The sequence below is a fragment of the Prionailurus bengalensis genome, chromosome A2 (assembly GCF_016509475.1).
Source record: "Prionailurus bengalensis isolate Pbe53 chromosome A2, Fcat_Pben_1.1_paternal_pri, whole genome shotgun sequence".
NCBI classification, from domain to species: domain Eukaryota; kingdom Metazoa; phylum Chordata; class Mammalia; order Carnivora; family Felidae; genus Prionailurus; species Prionailurus bengalensis.
Window position 1 is genome coordinate 18,473,985 of NC_057348.1, and position 18,913 is coordinate 18,492,897.

The window sequence follows — 18,913 nt, forward strand, 5'->3', positions numbered from 1 at the left end:
CTGTAGGCATAGTCACAAGGCCCGTAGCCCAAAGAGTCACCGCTCAGACTCCAGAACTCGGACTGTAAGAGAGAACAAGTAGGTGGAGAAAGGACAGGAAGATCTGGGGCCTAGGAGGTCATATGCTGGGACTGCCTGTTGCAAGAGGAAGGGGAGTGAGCACAGGGCTTCAATGCTCCTCTGGCTGTAGCTGAGAGGGGGTGAGGAGACCTCAGTATACTCCTGCACAGCTTCATAAGAGGTAAGATGAGGATACTGCAGAGGCTAAAGTAAAAGTTAAAGGATTTATGTTCAAGGAGAGGCAAGAAGTGGATGGAATTCTTTCTTGGACTGAGTCTTCCTCCAAATATGTTTGTTGCGAAACATCTTTAAACCCAGTGCACAATATGTTGTAACTTGCTTCATTGCTTTTCCTTTTATGTTTCCAAAGCTCCCACCTGAGGGCATATGCTGGTTCAGCTAGCTGAGGTGGTGTTGACCTTGGTAACCAGATCAAGGAGTAGAACCAACCCATGTGCAAGGCTCAGTCTAGAGTCACACTGATTATACAGCCTTATACTTGTCAGCTGCTAGAAGCCTAGTGCCCAAAATCACGGTCAAATCAGAAGGTGGGGCAAGGCTTACCAGATAAAGTCTGCAGTCCCATCCAGAGACAAAGCGTTTGTAGTGACAGGCACTGCTGGAGGTATCACAGGCATGAGTGCCAGGGACCTGACCTCAGGGGTAGTGTCTACGGGCTAGGGCACAGGGCTCACAGGGTGCTATTGGGATTCCTGCAGGGATAGGTGCATGCATGTGTCATTAGAGCAGTGATTGGGGGCAGAGCAAGGACATGAGGGTTCGGTCTACTCTCAGGATAACTCACACTGACAACCTTCTGCCTGAGTGGGGCTTAAGCCACAGTGACCAGGCCGGCAGAGATCACAGCACTGGCCCGACATGAACTCTGCAGTGACACTGCCCAGAGAGGAGGCTGCGGGTCTTTCTGTGTGGGCATCACACAACCCCCCTTCCAAAGTAGCCATAGAGTCACAGTCACAGGCTGAATCATGGGTCAGAAGTGAGGACAGAGTTAGGTCAGAGGTCACCATGGAGCTGAAGGATCAGGGTCAGAGATGGGATTGGGGATTGGAAGGCTCACGTTTGCAAGAGTGAAGAGAATGGGGTTCCTCCTGGGGATCTCAGTGGAAGGGCTGGCAGAGTTCACAGTGGCACCCAGCTGTGTTGTGCTGACATGTATCACACACGCCTCCAGTCACATTGCCAGATGCCAGATACAGGGCTATGTCAAAATGACAACTGTGGGCATGCCCATTACACTTGCATTCTGGGGCAGAACAAGGAAGATGGATATGGAGCGGGCTGACTTAGGCAATTATGGCCAGGCACAGAGGACACGGCACGTATCCTGCCAGGTGTGGGGGTGCCCAGGCTCTGCTGCATGCCATAGGTGGTACTAGCATAGGTCCTACCAATGCTCACAGTGGGTACCAACTGTGTGGTGATGGCAGATGCAAAGGCCACGCACCTGGCAGGGAGGAGAGCAAGATGAGTCTGCCCCAGTCCCCCAGCTCGCCCACCCCAGCAGCCACAGGATGCCTCTTTCATGGCGCTCACCATGCCTTTCATGTTGGCTGGGGCCTTAGCTGTGGGCCTGCACTCAAAGGCATGGCCATGGCATAGGCAGCTGCCTCTGGCCACAAGCTCCTAAAGGACATAGTAGTAGAAGGGGTGTCTCTTTAGGCTCCTCCAGCAGCCTATCACCCAGCGTGTGCAATTTGGAGTTCACATGGAGATTTGTCACATGAAAGAGTTCTGGAGACACAGACTGGGGACCTCAGGTGCACTGATCATTATCCCTCTATGGCTGGGATGGAATAGGGGTAGGGTTTCTTCTCTCTCTGCATCATTGCAGCCACCTCCCCCAGCATTCATGCTGTGGGACTCCCCCATACCTGCTCCTCTAGGGATACCATCTTAGGATGACCACAGCCTAATGGTGATAATTCTACCTCTGCACTGCTCCAACCATGGCATCACTCCTGAGGTGAGACCTGCACAATCCCACCTCTTCCTGGATAACCCATCCTGGCATTACTAGTTGAAAACTGCTTCCCCATTGCAGTAAACCATCCCATTCCCCAGTCTATCATCAAAACTAGAAATCAGTTTACCATCCAGCCAAACCATATATGGTATTAGTTTGCTTATTTATCAAGTTTTTCTCATTTTCATGTCAGATCCAAGACACTTTATCTGCTCCCCACTGAACACTGCTCAGAAGACAGATGTCTGGCACACAGTGAAGCTCAATGGGCACTTGTTCAATGTACACATGGGACAGATGGGTCCATGGCTCCTTTCTGCTCCACAGCTTAAGTCAGTTACTGAACCAAGCTTCCTCTTATACCTCCCTTTGCTGAGTGTCTCTCTCCTGATCAGAAGAGCAAGCAATACCTGCTTGGGAACCTAGCATGGGGGCTCAGGGCAAGTAGTTGGTAATAACCAGTCAAGGTGGGTGGAGAGTAGAGAAAAAGCCAGGTTGGGGTATGTCATGCTTTAGTACTCACCTGGCCTGACTCTGGGTTGCTCTGCTGGGTTATGGTTATGTGTCTTGTCTTTCAAGACTTGTTTTACAAGAAAGAGGTCACAACCCAGAGACACCCTGGTGCCACCTAGAGGCAGCTGCAGAGACGCCAGACACCAAGTAAGGCTAGGGTGATGAATCAAGATGAGGACTCATCAGGGTGATGAGTCAGGGGGACCAGGATAGGGGCTGTGATGGAGGCTCATAAAAGGGACAGTTATAAGGTACAGCGACAGGTGCAGAAATGGGGTACATTGTTGATAGCTGGCATAGAAAGTGGTGATGGGAACCACAAAGGGGTCCCACAAAGAATTTGTGATGGGGCAGAGATAGAAACTGCCAGTCCCTATACACTGGGCATAGGTATGGGGAACAATGATGGGACAGGAAAGGGGGGCCATATTAGGTCCATAATAGAGGACCCTGATGGGATAGAGCCAGGGAATAATGCTGGGGGACGGAGCTGGCTTGCCTCCCACCATACCTCACTGGTGTACACACCCAAGCAGGACCTCACCTCCCTGCATTATCTGGCTGTCCTGACATGCAAGGAACACAGGATTGGCTGTGGAGAGGATTACCCTGAATCCTGGGATTGTTTGGGTTCTCCTTTAAAATGGCTGGGTCCAGAACTTTGAAAATAACCTGGAAGAAGCAAACCTGAGCTTCTGGCTTCACCCCAGGGCCCAACCTCCCTTCCTCTAGGTTGACTTTGCCCTCAGCGGAAGGCTCAATGTTGGAGTAATGCTGGTCACAAACCAGCCCTGTTTCTGTGGCCAGGGGTGGGAGGGATCCCAGGAAAGAGGCCTGAGCAGCTGTAGGCAAAGTATCAGCATACATGCCGAGTGGCCATGGTCCACTGAATGCTCCAGAAGCAGAGTTGCCAGGCAGAATGTCTGAGGACAAGAGGGGGTCCTTGGGTCACCAGAGGGAAGCATCACTGGTGGCTGTGAGGTCAGGAGGCACAGAGCAAGCCTTTAGGCTGGGGCATGATGAACGTCATGATGAGGTGGGTAATGTAGAAGGCACTCTCTAGGTCCAGCTGGATGGTGATGTTCTCAACACCTGTAACCACAAGGGCCAATCAGAGTGACTGAGCCCTGACCCTAGACCTGCACACATGGGCACACGGGTACCATCACCTCTCTCTGCTGGCCATCAGGTCTTGTTTCTTCCACGACCACTCCAAATCACATTCTCAGTGCCATGGCCTCCCTGATCCCAAATGTCACAAAAGAAGGAATTCTCAGATTCCTGCAAGAGGTACGTGGCTGGCCCCCAAGCCCCAAATTTCACAGCACAGGCCTCCCCCTCCCAGCAATGATCTGAACCCCCACAAAGCCAAACCTGCCCACGAAAACCCAGAGATACCATCTCCAGAGCCCTCACCCTCCTCCCCACCTGGAGGTGACTGACAATGCAGTAGGGCTCAGAGACCACAGGAGGACAAAGTTCTGGCCATGGCCAACAATCAAATTGCCAGTAGGTGGGTAGCAGCTGCCACTTGAGCATTCAGGTAGGGGAAGTGTGTCTGACACCTCCTCAATTGTTCTGGAAGCCTGGACTGGGAAGGACAGCATCTGAACAGATATCCTAAGGGTTCCCCCACCTCATTCTGCCCCATAAGAGGCCTGGAGATTTTTTCTCCTGCTCTGGATGGCTCTCAGGGAAAGCCAACCTCTCACCTGCTGGTGGCAGAAGCAGAACTGAAAGGAGCTGCAGACTGGAGAGGAGGCCTAGCCAGGCTGGGGGTCCTGGGCCATGGGAGCTGAAATCAGACCTGAGAGAGAGGATGAACAGCGGGCTGCCCTTGAGGAGCTGGGTGTGGCCCCATACTCACATGGTAGATAAAAGCAGGATTGCCAGAGACAAGGAGCATGCAGGGCTGTGAAGCCATGGTGAGGCTGGGAGCAAAGGGGGTCCCCAGAGCCTGGGAGCCAATGGAGGTCACACCCTATTAATTGCAGCCACTAGATGCAGAATAAAGGTGGGGAGGGCGTACCAAGAAGCAAACAGAACTTCTCTACAGGTCTGCCATCCAATATGGCTAGCACTAGTGGGGCCAGGATTCAGACTAACCCATAGAGACAGAAAAGATCCAATTCTCATTCAAATGAGGCTCCCACCTCTATCCCTGAAAGGCTGTAGGTCTCTAGGAGCCTCTGGGGAATGTGTCCCTGTCCCTGCCAGCCCCAGGCACTGCCTTTGGGCTGGGCAATCAGGAAAGGAGTGACAAATGGGCAGAGACCTAGTTTTGCTTGGGGCCCAGCCCCCTCTCCAAAGCATGAAGAGCGGAAATGTCTGAAATACACAGGCCCCTGTTGGGAGGCATAAGGCTGGACCTGGAAACAGAGTGCTTGGGACCCAGGCAGAAAGCACTGCTGATGGGGTGAAGCAGTGTTGAAACTCTCCTGGTTCAGTTAAAAGAGTACCCAACTCATCCAAGGCGAAAATTCTGCAGTCAGTGGACAGACTCTGTGGCTCTACGACCCAGAGCCCTGGCCTCTGACTCAACTCCCAACCCCTTGCTATCAACTGGGGAAGATGAGGCTGGAACAAGGAGAGGCAGAAATACTATAGCTAATTTAGGCCTGGCCCTGCCCCAGACAAGCTCAGGCAAAGCCCCAAAGTTTCAGCCAGAGCAGGGTAGGAGACAATGGCCCCTGGGGAGTAGTACCACAAAACCCCCTTTCCCTGGCCTAAAAACCTGCTGGGTGCAAAGTTCCCCACAGAGCCACCTACTGTCCTGCAGGGGGCCTACCTGGTCAGTGCAGACCTAAGGGAGGCATAGAGTGGCTCTGCCCCTGCCCTCAGGGGCAGCTTCTCACACATCTACAAAGGCCAGCACCTCTAGAAAAGCCTGGGAGCTACTCTTTTCACTCACATCCAGGACTTGTCCGGGGCTACCAGGACCCACTTTGGCAGCCCTGTTCCTAGGGCCACTCCTCCTATATGCTCAAGCTGGCCTACCAGCAGCTATAAACACAAAAAAGACCATGAAGGGTGGGCAGGGAGACTGGAAGGTGGAAAGGTATAAAACGTGATAGATGGAACAGTGGAGGTACAACTTGAAGAGTAACAAATCACAGTGCATCGCGCCATGAGAACACCCCTCCCACCCGCCCATACCACCCCATATCCTCCAGTCTCTGAAAGGAGAATGGTGGCTCTCAGGGCCCTGGAGAGGCACCCGGAGTCCTTGGGGTTGTAGAATCCATGGGCATTGCACACTGTGCCACTGGTCACACAGACAACTGGGCTCAGTTTCCCCAAACATTGCTACATGAAGGAATCAGAGTGCTGAGTATGGCAGCAATGGCTGGAGCTGTATTACAGGGGACAGGTTCACACGGAGGATCCGCTGAGCCCGCTGCCGAACCTCATCATCTGAGGACCGCCTGTCCACCTTGATGGCCCGGAATTTCAGCAGCTTTGCTGTTCCAGGCCCTAGCCACGCCTTAGGGGATCGGGACCCAAGTCGTGTTCTTTTCCGGGGAGGAAGATCCTTTGCCTCCTCAGCCCTTTTCCTCTTCTGCCCCACAGTCTCAGGGTGGCTTTTCTGGCCCCTTCTTGCAGTCCTGGTCTGAACAGACCCTTTTGGCCTGCCTCTGCTCCTGGACTGGGTCTGAGTTACCTTGGCCTTAGATCCCACTGCCTTGGCCTTAGCCCGCACTGCCTTGGCCTTGGCCCGCATAGCCTTGGCTTTGGCCTTGATTCGTGCTGCTTTGGCCTTGGCCCTGATCCGTGCTGCCTTGGCCTTGGCCCTCATCTGTGCTGCCTTGGCTTTTGCCCGGGCCTTGGCAGCTCTGGCCTGTGTTCGAGCCACCTTGGCCTGGGCAGCTTTGGCCAGTGTTCGAGCTGCCTTGGCCTGGGATGTTTTAGTGCCCAGGGCAGAGCCACTTTTCATTTGTAGGCCACTGAGGGACCCAGTAGCTTTGCAGGTCTTTTTCCGGGGCATAGTGCCTTGTTGGGGTCTGGCCCTGGGGCCTCTATGAGTCAGACATTTGGGGCCCTTGCTTGTGCCTTTTTTGGGAGCTTTGGGCCGAGAGTTCCCTGGTCTCTTCCCTGGACCTTTGCGCAGCTTCAGGGGAGAGTCTGCAAGTGAGAGCTGCAGTGACTGTGCCTTGTGCTTGGCACCCAAGCAGGGCATGGGAGTCTTTAGTGGAACCAGGGCCTCAAGGACAACAGAGAGCCGCATGGCAGGGTAGACACCTGGATAGAGGTGGGCAGGGAAGCCCACTGCTGCACCCCGGGCACGGCTGGCACTTGACTGCTTCAGGGAGCTCAGCAGCAGGTTGGTGGTAGCGTGCTTGGCAAGGGCTGGTGTGGATGCTTTGGCCAGCCTTCCAGATAGTGGCATAGGGAGCAGCGTGGCCCGGCCTGCAGGCAGTCGCATGGCAGTTCGGGGAGCACTGGCTGGAGGTGATGTGGCAGCTGGGGTGGGGGCACGAGCTTGCAGCTTCGTCTGGCTTGGGGGGTTAGCTGTGCATGAACTATAGCCATAGACATCACCGCTGCGCAGGATGGTAGGTTGGAAGCCATCATCCCGCAGGCCCTGCAGGAAGGCTACAAGCTGGGCCTCTGTGGCACTGAGATCCTGACTCATGGGGTTAAAGACAAGCAGCGCCTCCTCCAGGGCCTTCTTCCCTGCCGTGGAGATCCGCGACCAGGAGTGCACAGCTTTCTCCTCCACATGCTGCACCACCACGCTCATGGCATTAGGCACTGCAGATCTGCCTGGGTATCTGCAAATCAGCGCTTGGCACCTCCAAGACAAGAAGAAAAGAATCAGTAAGAATGGCACTGAAGGGCGTTTGGGATGGTACAGCATGTTACTCTTGATTTCGGGGTTGTGAGTTCAAGCCCCATGTTGAGTGTAGAGATTACTTAAAGAAGATATATCATGAGGGGCACCTGGGTGGCTCAGTCAGTTAAGCGGCCGACTTCGGCTCAGGTCATGATCTCGCGGTCCATGAGTTTGAGCCCCGCATCGGGATCTGTGCTGACCGCTCAGAGCCTGGAGCCTGTTTCAGATTCTGTGTCTCCCTCTCTCTCTGACCCTCCCCCATTCATGCTCTGTCTCTCTGTCTCAAAAATAAGTAAACGTTAAAAAAAAAAATTAAAAAAAAGAAAATATATCATTTAATTAATTAAAAAAAAAAAGATTGGGGCACCTGTGGCTCAGTAAGTTGAGCATCTGACTTTGGCTCAAGTCATGATCTCATGGTTCATGAGTTTAAGCCCTACATTGGGCTATTGTCAGCGTAGAGTCAGCTTCGATCTTCTGTCTTCCTCTCTCTGCCCCTCCCCCACTGGTTTCCTCTCTTAAAATAATTAACTAAACTTAAAAAAAAAAAAAGACGAGCACTGGGATAAGGGACAAGGCATGTAGATAATAAGTCCATCAGGGCCTGTGCTCTCCTTAATAACAACTATGGATACACAGGGCTCTTGCCATAGTGAGCCACTGCTTGGGGCAAAGCCCTGGTTTCCTGACTTACTATAGTGGCAGGGTGAGGATCAGGGTGGCAGGAGGGACCCACATGGGTCAAAGGCAGTTTTGAGATAAATGTCCAGAAGCTCATCAGAACCATCTAACATGCTATTGGGTCCCTAGGAAGATTTGGGTTTGGTTGGCCCATTTTAACTCAATTCTCTATTTTCTGAGGCCAGAAACCTGGTATTAGACTCAACCCTGGGAATAGAGGTGAATGTCCGTCTTCAAGGAGTCCTGTACAGAAAGCAAGACAGAGACCATGAAAGTTCTTGGGAGTGCACACTGACACCCAGCTCAGCCTTCCAGTGGGTCAGGGAAGGATTCCTAGGAGAGGCAACACCTAGGTGGGACATGAGTGATGAATAGGAAGGACCAGATGGAAATGGAGCAAAAAGGGGAACAACCAATACAATGTCTTAGAAATGAGAGTAAGGCACATTTAATGTGTGTGACTGGAGTCTGTGGTCAGGGCTGGGCGGTCTAGCTGTGAAACCAGCTGAGAGCAGGGCAACATGAGCCTTTAAGTCTAGTCAAAGAGCCCAGACCTACACTCAATGTCAATGCCCACCTCTGTTCCTCCAGCTGCTGTTATCCAGGTGCTCAGGGGTGAACCTCCCTGTCCACCAGAAGTTCTGCTTTTGGAGTCCCCAGACAGGCTCAGAAGCCTGACTCCCAGGACTCAAATCATGGAGACTAACCTCAAAGCAAGAGTCAGACTCTCCTTCAACAGAAACTAAAAAGATAAGTAGCAGATACTCATGACACATGTCTGGGCAACCAGGTTGCCTGTGGGTCAAGCAGCCAGACCAAGAGCTCAAGGTCTGACAGCCAAAGGCTCCAACAGGATGGCTAATAAGGTGGACACTAGAAATCTGAGCTGTCCTAACTAGGGTCTGAAGGGCTGCAGACCTCAGTACAGCCCAGATGGAGCTGTCTGGGCACACTCAAGTTGTCCCAGGCTTCTCTGAAGAAGCCACAGGCCATGAGTCATGACTAATGTCTAATGCCTAACCTGGTACTGAGGGCTCCCAGAGGGAGCCTGATCCCAGCTGTACCACAGCATTAAAAGATCAGCTGGGATCAGGCAGGTCCCTGGGGCCAGGAGGCGCGTCTGTGCAGCTTCTTCCCACCGCCCTAATGGAGCAGAGGAAGTTTTCAGAATCCCCTGGAGGAAGTGCCCTGGGGCTCTTTGTTTGGAAACATTCTTGGATCCTCAGGTGTCTCTGGCACTTCCTCTCTCTAGAGGCCATTCTCCAAACACAATCCTTGCACATGACTTTACTTCTTTTATTTTTTTCTTTCCAGGGGATGTAGTTTTCAGGGCTGTGAACTGTAGAATAGGGAGGAGCCTGTTTCCCCGCAGGCACAGATATTAGGGGTGAACCGAGGGCTCTTCCGCCCAGGTCAGTCTAGACTCTTGGGAGGGGTCTTCTGGGTTTTCCAAGAGGCTCCGGAAACAGAGGCTGCAGTCTGGTCCCCGACTTCCCTTCACACGTGCCCCCGGGGCCGACAGGGAAGTTGATGAAAGATGGGAGACAGGAGAGGCCTCATCCAAAGGGGACCAGGTTGGGGGGCAGATCAGGGCCACTGGCCTGGGAGTCCGCGTCCCTGGGGCCTGAGCCGCGGGTAGGAGCGGGGATCTTGAAGGCAGCGAAACGCGCGGGGCGGGCGGGGCGAGCCCGACCCGGTCGCGCAGCCCCAGGGTGGGGTCGCTGAGCAGGGGGTGGGGGTGGGGGAGGATCTTGGCCGGGCTAGTGGAGGGCGCGGGTCCCGAAAGGGCCGACCGCCCGGCCCATCCGCCCTGTCGCCTCGCGGACGGCCCCTCCGCGGCGCGGCTAGGCCCATGGCCCCAACCTACCGGCGCCGCCGCGGGGACCCAGGACGCGCCTCTGCGCCGCCTCCGCTGCTCCAACATGGCCGCCCGCTGCGCACCGGAAGCGCGCCGCGCTTCCGCTTCCGGGACCTGGCCCGCCCTAGTGACCCTTGACCCCCCGAGACCCCGTTTCCCCCAAAGTCTGGGAACGGGGTAGGTGGGTACCTAGGAAGGCTTCCTGGAGGAGGTGGCTGCGGGGACCGCTCTAAATCCATCCAGTCCTGTGCAGGAGTCGAGGAGCAGAGGTGCTCTCAGAGGCTGTGGACAAGGCCTGCCTCAGTCCCAAGCTCCTGACTTGAGGGAAAGAGGAATGTCCCCTGCCTCGCTGGGAGTGTTGCAGGGGTATCTCCTCTGAGGGCAGTAGCCCTGCCTCTCTTCCTGACAATGAAGCCCACGTGAAAGGTTGGTGCTGGCGTGCACACAGCCCAAAACTGGGCATGTACAATCTGAGAGTCCTAGCATACCAATGTGGGCCTGAGGGTACTTGCCTAAGAGCATGTACATGGGTGTGGTGGGAGAACCCTTGCCCAACCCCAGCCCTGTCAATGGCAGGAAGTCCTGCCTCCCAGAATTCCTGTCCTTTGCCTAGGAGACTGGGACCTCAGTCTCTCTACCTGTACTGCTGGGGCCAGCAGAGGCATGGTGGTTACAGGGCCCATTGCCCAAGCAGCACCAGATGAGAGGACACAGGTCAAAATTAACTCTAGGAGTCTAAGAGGTCAGTCTCTGACCAAAGGCCTATCTTAGTCAGGGGTCCCCCAAGTCCAGGATGGGAGCCAGCATGGAAACTCTGGTTTCATGGATGAGATAGTGGGGACATTCGTACTTCAGTTAGAGCCTGAGCTATGAGGCAGAAATACTGCCACAACTCTTGGACCCTGACATGTACAATGGTGCCAAATTTAGTAGCTGAGGGTAGGTGGAAGCCTGTGGGCAGTCACAAGATGCTTCATTTAGGGACTGGTTAATAGCTTTTCTCCCTCCTCATATGACCCCAGGATCCTTAGGCATAGAAGGGTCTAGGCACCCCGAAAGGGAAACACTCACCCCCGCCCTCCCTAGGCCTCAGCTGGCACCTCTGAGCTTCCTAAGGCCTCAGCACTCATGGTAAGGCCCTCAGTGCCTTCAAGCATAGCCAAAGTGTGCAACAGTAAATGCAAACTCCTGCTCCTTTGGGGTCAGTGCTTCTAACTCTTCATTCTGTTAGAAAAAGGAGAATGGTGGGGTCCCAAGGGCCAGGATCTCCTAGTACAATCAGGAAGTCCCACCTTGGTATGCCCAGTCTCCAACTGTGGGTGAATCCTGTCTCTGCCCCATCCATGGTTGAGAATTAGCTGCTACTCTCAGGACCAATCCAGCCTCATCTTCTACCCCAGTTGTCTTCCACAGCTTCTCCAAAGTCAGCAGTGTTGGCCCCCTGTATGTAGGTGGTTCCAGGACTGTGTAAAAAAACCAAGTCCCATGAAGAGGTAGAGCTCAGTCATCAGGGATGGCATGGACTTAGGTGTGTCCTGGAAGGGGGAATCCCTCTCTGGTGATGTCCATCCCAGAGTTCAGTGAAAAATGGAGGACTTAGCAGGGTAGACCCATCCCCAGGCTGTATCCCTTGCAGACATTAGAACTGGAGGGATAGTAGGGGTTAGGGGTCAGGGTTATGGGTACCTAGCACTCTGAGGGGAAGCTGACCCTTCTGCCTCTTGGTGCTCAGTATGTTCCAGATGGAACTCTGGGAGCATTCATCAGAGAAAAGTGTGACCTGACCTGGATTTTGGTGGATGCTGACCCTGTAGGCATAACTGGGATCAGACAGGATGAGGTTGGCAGAGACCACAAGGTTGTCCCAGGATCCAGCTCTTGCTCTCCATTTGGCATCTTTTACAGCCCTGAGTGATGGGACCTAGACCCATTTCCACCTGATCAGAGATCTGGTGGATATCTAGTTGTGGGCGAGGCCAGTGGGCCTGGGAGGGATCACTCAAGGAGGGAGTCAATGTGACAAAGAGAAAAGCCAGGGCTGGATCTTCAGGAGCCACTTCCAAGGGAGAAGAGGAACCAGAGCCTGTAAAAGACTCTGAGAAGCAGCACAAGCAGGAGCAGAGGTGCCAAGGTCACAAGGAATGAAACTCTGAAGATGTCAGCAAGATTTCAGTTGAGATGAAGACCATAGGGACCTGTAGTTTTAGCTATATGGTGTTCCATCGAGACTTTGACAAGAGCAATTTGGGGGGAGCAATGGACATGAAGTAACAGGTAGCAGGTGATTGGAGGGGAGGAAGGGGAGGCTGCAGGGACTTGGGGGTACTGGGATGTGTCTTAAAGTAGGAGGCTTTTAAGCGCTTAATTGCTGGAATGGAGAGGGGAAAGGGCCTGGAAAGGGAATAGTGGGAAATGTGAGGGTTCTGCAGAGCAGTGTGAACACCCCGTGGAGGAAGGTACAAGTGCGCTAAGTGAAGAGCAAGTGAAAGGCAGAGTGAAGTGAGAGGATGGAAGCCACCTAGTCAGGTTCTGAAACCTGCTTGATACCACCATTTCCATGTAGTCCTTCCAACTCCAACTGCCAGCCTGTGAAAGGAGCTGGACTCTCTCTCTAGTCATGGAGAAGGCTCTGCCCATACTCAGGGCAGGCTTCAGAAGTCTGGCAAACCAAGGACTCAGTGGCCACACCCCCCCCCCCCCCCCCCCCCCCCGCCCAGCAGCTCTCAACCCGTGACTGATGGAGATTTGAGAATGAATTCCTCAAGCAACCTTTGCTCTGGGAGAGAACCCAGCAAGATTTGGTCCCAGTTGCCAACAGTGGTAACTTGCTTGATGACACACCCTTTATTGGCTGCTTTCTCTTTTTGCCACTCCTCTGCTGGTGCTTCTTGGCCTCATCTCCCACATTAACTATATATACTGCTATCTTTACCTCCAGATGTGCTTCTGGGGAAAGTGAGACACACACTGTCCATGAAAGAGGGACAAGATAGTAGCAAGCACAGAAACCCACAGGATTTCTTCTGGGTGACCACCAACCTGCACGAATGGGCTCCCAGCTCACAGACTTAGCCAATACTCTGCATGCTCAGAAGATAGGCTGGGCCAGGGTCTGGGTCTGAAATAAATAGGCCTCTGTCATACCAACTTGCTATGAACAGTCACAAAATGTCTTGGGCCCCAGAGTAGCCCAGGCCTCAGGCCCTAGAGAGAGACCTGCCTGGCCTCTGATTCTTGAAGTTCATCCCTTACTCAGAGATACCCTCCCCACAAGAACTTTCCCCACCCAGGCCTGTGGAAGGGCCTGCCAAGCACTGAGGCCGGCACTGTGTGCTCCTCCATCCCCTGCTAGCCTCACTGTCCACCATAGGATCTATTCAGCGCCCTGCTGTGTGCCTGGGGAAGTGCGACCCAGCCACCGACCCCACCAAAGGCCCAGGCCACGCCCCAAACGTCCTCCAGGGGGCGCCGCCGCGAAGCCGGTCTTTGGGCTCTTTGAGCTTAGTGCCGGTGGGCGGGCGCCGGTCCCCCAAGCCTGCTGGTTCTGCTAGCCCGCCCTCCGCCCCTTCCCCCGCGGGTGTTCCCCAGGCTGGGTCCCACTCAGAACGATTCCCCACCACACACGTGTTGTGCTGCTCACTGCTGCTTCATTTCTCCTCCCGCCCGAGGTCGGACCCTAAATCCTGGACAGGCCCAGCGTCCACATGTCCATTTGTCTGTTTACCGGTTTGCGTGTGACTGTGGGTCGACGCGCCCTGCTCTGGCCACGGCAGGTGCAGGGTTAAGGCGGGGGGAGATTTTCCCCAGTCGGGAGGGGGGACGAGGGGCGGACCCGGTCCAGCCCCGCCCCGCGCCGAGCCGAGACGGAGCCCCGCCGGAGCCCCGCGGAGGCTGGCCTCAGCCCCAGCCAGAGCCGGCACGGAGCCGGAACGGCGGACCCCGCGTCCCGGCGGCGCCGGAGCCCCGGCCGGTGAGTCCCGCAGGAGCCGCGCTCAGGGGAAGTTTGGGGCGCTGGGCGCAGAGCCCCAAGCGCGCTCGCCTGGACCCGCCCCCCGCCTCCCGCGAGCTGGAAGTTTGGGGCCAGGAGGCCATCACGCCAAGGGTCCCAGGAGCGTGGCCCCCACGGGAAAGGAAAGGCTGAGGAACTTGGGGATCTGCTGTGGAAGTCCAGCTGCTCATTCCTACTGGAAACGCCCTGGACTATGGGAGTCTAGAGTCCTATGATCATGGGATCCCCAAATCAACCCCCCTCCCCTACTTCTGGACACCAAGGAGACTGGCCTCTGGGAACCTGGCACGAACAACCCCCTGATAGTAGACCTGAAGGGGGAATGTGGGGCCCTGGCGTCCATCTCCTCCTCTCCTAGCCCCAAACGCCCTGATCTTGGCCTTTTGCTGGTGGGAATGGATGATCTCTATGGAATGGCCCCCAAAAGGGTTGTAAGTATACCCTGGAGTCTGATCCCTGGCAGCATGTGGGAGACCCACTGGAAGCCAATAAGGGGAGGGTACAGTAGGACTCCATTCATGTAAAGCACCAGAATGAGGATTGTTGAAAGGAAGGGAAGGGGACCAGGGTGGAGTGTCTTATCCTAGTCAACTTACCTACCACCTAGACCTAGATTACTTACCTACCACCTAGACCTAGATTTGGCTGGGGTGGAGGTGTTAGGTGAAGGCAGGGGGTGGGAGGAGAATCCTTCATGCCCCATAGGAAGAGGGGAATTTGCCTGAGTATCTGGTAATCTGCCTTCTTTCCCACCCCAGAGGCACCTCAGCAGTGGTGTGCTAGCCAACAGGGGTATATCCTCCCCCATGCCTTCCCACCAGTGATTCTGAGCCAGTCCTGCCCTTACCTACAGACTGCTCAACTGTACCCCGAGGGACTAGTCAATGGCCCTGACCCTTTGTTTTCCCTCTCTCCTCCAGGTGAAGGCAAGGTCCCTGGATTGGTCAGACACTCCCTGTAGTCCTGATAGAGTCAAGATGAGGCCGCATCATGCCCCTCAGTGAGGCCTACAGCCTGAGCAGATAGTATGGCCTACTACTGGAGGTGAACACCATGGCTACAGGAGGTGGCCGGGCCTTTGCTTGGCAGGTGTTCCCACCCATGCCCACCTGCCGGGTGTATGGCACAGTGGCATACCAGGATGGGCACCTGCTAGTGTTGGGGGGCTGTGGCCGGGCTGGACTGCCCCTGGACACTGCTGAGACACTGGACATGGCCTCGCATACATGGCTCACATTGGCACCCCTGCCCACTGCCCGGGCTGGTGCGGCTGCTGTGGTGCTGGGCAAGCAGGTGCTAGTGGTGGGTGGTGTGGATGAGGGCCAGAGCCCTGTAGCTGCTGTGGAGGCCTTCCTGGCTGATGAGGGCCGCTGGGAGCGCCGGGCCACCCTCCCTCAGGCAGCCATGGGGGTTGCAACTGTGGAGAGAGGTGAGTGGCCTTAAGGAGGTCCCTGAGGTGCTCCAACACCCTCCATCCTTTCCTTGGTCCCTTACTCTTAGAGATTGGAAAAAAGATGTAAATTTTGTCTGAGTACCCTGGACATAGATTTGATTCTTGTAAAGACCCTCTCCTACCTAGCTCTGAGCTGAGCTAACAGCAGCCTTAACTGCCTTTTCCAGCTGTGAAGTGGGAGAACGAGCCCAGGCTGGCCCTCAGAATGATGGGAGGCACCAACCACCTCCCTGACCATTCCTCCTCTCTAAGACACAAGGAGGAGTAGTTCAATGACTCTCAGGGTTATAAATAGTCTGGGGGAGGGGGATGGGAACAGGGCCTTGGCTCAGAGCCCAGTAAGTGCTTAGATTCCCCCCACCTTCCTCCCATATACACACTTACCAGGGAGCCTGAGATGGGAAGGCCAAGCTAGCCTGGGGATGGTTGCCATGGAAGCCCTCAGCTGACTGACCTGGTTCCCCAAGGCCCCCCAGACATGCTCCCAGCTGACCCTGAGGGTGTAACAGGGCAAGAACCTACTCTAAAAGGGCAGGATATAGAGGTGCTGGCAGGGCTCTTTGGCAGAAGGCTTGCAGCCAGCACCTCCATCCTACAAGCCTAAGCTCCTCTCCCAGCCCCCAGCTGATCTCCAGAGTTCCCTCCCCAGTCTGAGCTCTATGCTGAGCAGATCCCCATATGCCCCTCCCCGACTTAAATCATCCTCCACCTTCCTTCCCCTAGGGAAGTCCCCACCTTGTGGCCTCCAGGTCTGACCACCGGTCCTGCTTAGATGCCAGATTTGGTTGCCATAGCATCTCCAGGGAGACAGAGATGGATTATAATTAGATCATCTGCCTCCTGCTCTTCACTTGGAGGGGCCCTGGCCAGAGCAGGAATCCTAGCTCTCCCAGTCCCCACTCTGGGAAGTAAGGAGGGTTTCTGCTGCTTGGGAGACGTACTACACAGAAGTGGGTCCCCACCCACCCCCAGACCTGACCAGTGCAGCTGTCAGGGTAGAGTGCCCTGGCCAGGCTGAGGTGCACTCTGAATCGCTCTTTTCTATGCAGATGGTATGGTGTATGCTCTGGGGGGAATGGGTCCTGACACGGCCCCCCAGGCCCAAGTTCGGGTGTATGAGCCCAGGCGGGACTGCTGGCTTTCACTACCCTCCATGCCCACACCCTGCTACGGGGCTTCCACCTTCCTGCACGGGAACAAGATCTATGTCCTGGGTAAGGGCCTGGGGGTGGGGGTGGGGGAAGGATGTGGGAAAGGGGCTCGAAGTGCAGAAGCACCTATCTTCATAGGTTGGCTGGGATCAGGCTTAGTCTGGGATGGCAGAACAAGAGAAGTTTTGGGTGAACCAGGCTTGCTTGGAGGCTCTGACCTCTGGTGGCCCTACTAAGGCTGGAAAACCAAACCCCAATGCCTGAGGATCTTCAGGGTGGGTGATTCATGCTCTGTTGTGCACACAGCTGGGTATGGGTAGCTAAGGTGGGCAGCAGTAAAAGCTTAGCAACCTGGTGAAGGAGGAGCCTGCCAGGCCTCCTAGGCTCCATCCAAGGTGCTCCAATTCCATTGGCAGGGGGCCGCCAGGGAAAGCTCCCAGTGACTGCTTTTGAGGCTTTTGATCTGGAGGCCTGTACCTGGACCCGGCACCCAAGCCTGCCCAGCCGCCGAGCCTTTGCCGGCTGTGCCATGGCAGAAGGCAACGTCTTTAGCCTGGGTGGCCTGCAGCAGCCTGGGCCCCACAATTTCTACTCCCGCCCACATTTTGTCAACACTGTGGAGATGTTCGACCTGGAACATGGTGAGCAGTGGCTGGCCTGGGCTGGCCTCCCACTTTCCGTGGGATGGAGGGGCACAGTGTGTGTTGGGGGACTTGATCTGACCTCCCCTTTCCTGCAGGGTCCTGGACCAAGCTGCCCCGCAGCCTGCGCATGAGGGATAAGAGGGCCGACTTTGTGGTTGGTTCCCTTGGGGGCCACATCATGGCCATTGGGGGCCTTGGTGAGTATCTGTGGGGCTAGGGATAGGAGGCGAGTCCAAGACAGGCGGGAGTAACCCCAAGCATGAGCACTCCCTCCTGCCCTTCTCCAGGTACTCCAGGGATCAGAGCTTTGTGAGCTTCCCTTTCCCAATCTGTGAGGCAGGCAGGGTGTGTTCTGCATGGCCTAACTCTTGGGGTGTCCCTCAGCACCTGACTGAGGGCTTTGTACCAGCAGAGGTTTAGGAGACAGAAACAGGTCAAGTGACCACTGAATGAATGGACAAATAGAAATACGAAGAAATGAACGAATGATGAATGGGAGCGATGAGTAGCAAGGCCCTAGTAACCCAAGCAAAAGAGCTGGAGTCCTTGCAGTCTGTGCCATTTACAACTTCTGTCTCTTTCCTGCAGGAAACCAGCCATGCCCTCTGGGCTCTGTGGAGGGCTTCAGCCTTGCACGGCGGCGCTGGGAGGCCCTGCCTGCCATGCCCACAGCCCGCTGCTCCTGTTCTAGTCTGCAGGCTGGGCCCCGGCTGTTTGTCATTGGGGGTGTGGCCCAGGGTCCTAGCCAAGCTGTGGAGGCACTGTGTCTGCGTGATGGGGTCTGAATGCCTGATGGGACAGGTCCACTGGAGCAGCACAGTGCCAGAGACAAATGTCTGTGGCTCCTTTTGCTGCTGAAGAAGCTCACTGTGGCTCTGTGGGATGAGGGAGGCACAGGGGCAGGCAATTGAGACGAATGTCTCAAAGGGTAGGGGGGGCTTTGTCTTTAGTGCAGGACATATATGCTTATACCCACTTTTATCCCCATTCATTCATGGACCACGCCTAGCTCCACACTTGCTCTGGAACTACTGGGCCCTCTGTCTAACTGGGAAGTGGGAGGCTGGGAGAGCTGGCCTCGTCCCACAGGATTAGTGCCTACCTAGAGTTGACCAGTCTCACCCCAATGACTGTTCCTGAAAAATCCTAGCTGCCAGCCTGCCTTGAAGGCCTCTGTGGCCCCAGGAGGGTTCAGAGAGGGCAGGGGACACAGAGGGGATGGAGGAGTGGATACAGGAACCTTTAGAGGACCAGAAGAATATAGGCTTTGGGCCCTTTACACTGTTGACTGTGTGATCTTGAGCAAGTCATTTCACCTCTCTGTGCCTCAGCATCCTCATCCGTAAATGGGGATCTCTGAAACCTTCCTGCCCTACCTACCTCACAGGGCTGTTGTGAGGACCCAGGAAGTTCAGACATGAAAGTAAAAGTGCTGCTAAAATCTGGTGTGTGGCCCTGGTGTGGACTCCTGTGTTGCCCCTGCAACCTTTGGCCCTCCTTCAGGGGTCTCAACTCTCCCAGGGATGAGGGTTCAGAGTAGCCTTTTGAATCTGGCCTCTGATGTCTTAGCCCCACCTAAGCCTCAGCTTCTCTTTTGGTGACATAGGATGACTGCTGTCGACCCCACCCCCACCCCCCGCAACTGTCCTGGTGTTAGAGGATACTCACACGATAGTCAAAGAAAAGCTCAGAAAACTACAACAAAGCACCCCAGGGTCAGGAT

The 18,913-nt window shown here is 55.2% G+C and overlaps 2 protein-coding genes across 2 annotated transcripts; one reads left to right on the plus strand and one right to left on the minus strand.

Annotated features, from left to right (window-relative positions):
• Nucleotides 1–2,191: 2,191 nt before the first annotated feature.
• On the minus strand, nt 2,192–10,044 carry CCDC71 (coiled-coil domain containing 71). Its single transcript, XM_043590358.1, has 2 exons — nt 9,943–10,044; nt 2,192–7,353 (listed from the first exon to the last, which is right to left on the minus strand). Exon 2 carries the CDS (start codon nt 7,299–7,301, stop codon nt 5,880–5,882), a length of 1,422 nt encoding a protein of 473 aa, XP_043446293.1. The 5' UTR covers nt 7,302–7,353; nt 9,943–10,044; the 3' UTR covers nt 2,192–5,879.
• Nucleotides 10,045–13,422: 3,378 nt separating this feature from the next.
• KLHDC8B (kelch domain containing 8B) lies at nt 13,423–18,636 on the plus strand. Its single transcript, XM_043590367.1, has 6 exons — nt 13,423–13,903; nt 14,863–15,371; nt 16,445–16,609; nt 16,963–17,187; nt 17,286–17,387; nt 17,779–18,636. The coding sequence occupies exons 2-6, from the start codon at nt 14,996–14,998 to the stop codon at nt 17,973–17,975; spliced, it is 1,065 nt and encodes a 354-aa protein (XP_043446302.1). The 5' UTR covers nt 13,423–13,903; nt 14,863–14,995; the 3' UTR covers nt 17,976–18,636.
• The last annotated feature ends 277 nt before the right edge of the window (nt 18,637–18,913 follow it).

Excerpts from the sequence above, each read along its gene's own strand:
- CCDC71 (XM_043590358.1), bottom strand. The coding sequence starts at position 7,301 with ATGAGCGTGGTGGTGCAGCATGTGGAGGAGAAAGCTGTGCACTCCTGG.
- KLHDC8B (XM_043590367.1), top strand. The coding sequence starts at position 14,996 with ATGGCTACAGGAGGTGGCCGGGCCTTTGCTTGGCAGGTGTTCCCACCC. Across the intron at positions 16,610-16,962 it reads GAACAAGATCTATGTCCTGG|GGGGCCGCCAGGGAAAGCTC; the intron begins GTAAGGGCCTGG and ends TTCCATTGGCAG. Across the intron at positions 17,188-17,285 it reads GATGTTCGACCTGGAACATG|GGTCCTGGACCAAGCTGCCC; the intron begins GTGAGCAGTGGC and ends CCTTTCCTGCAG.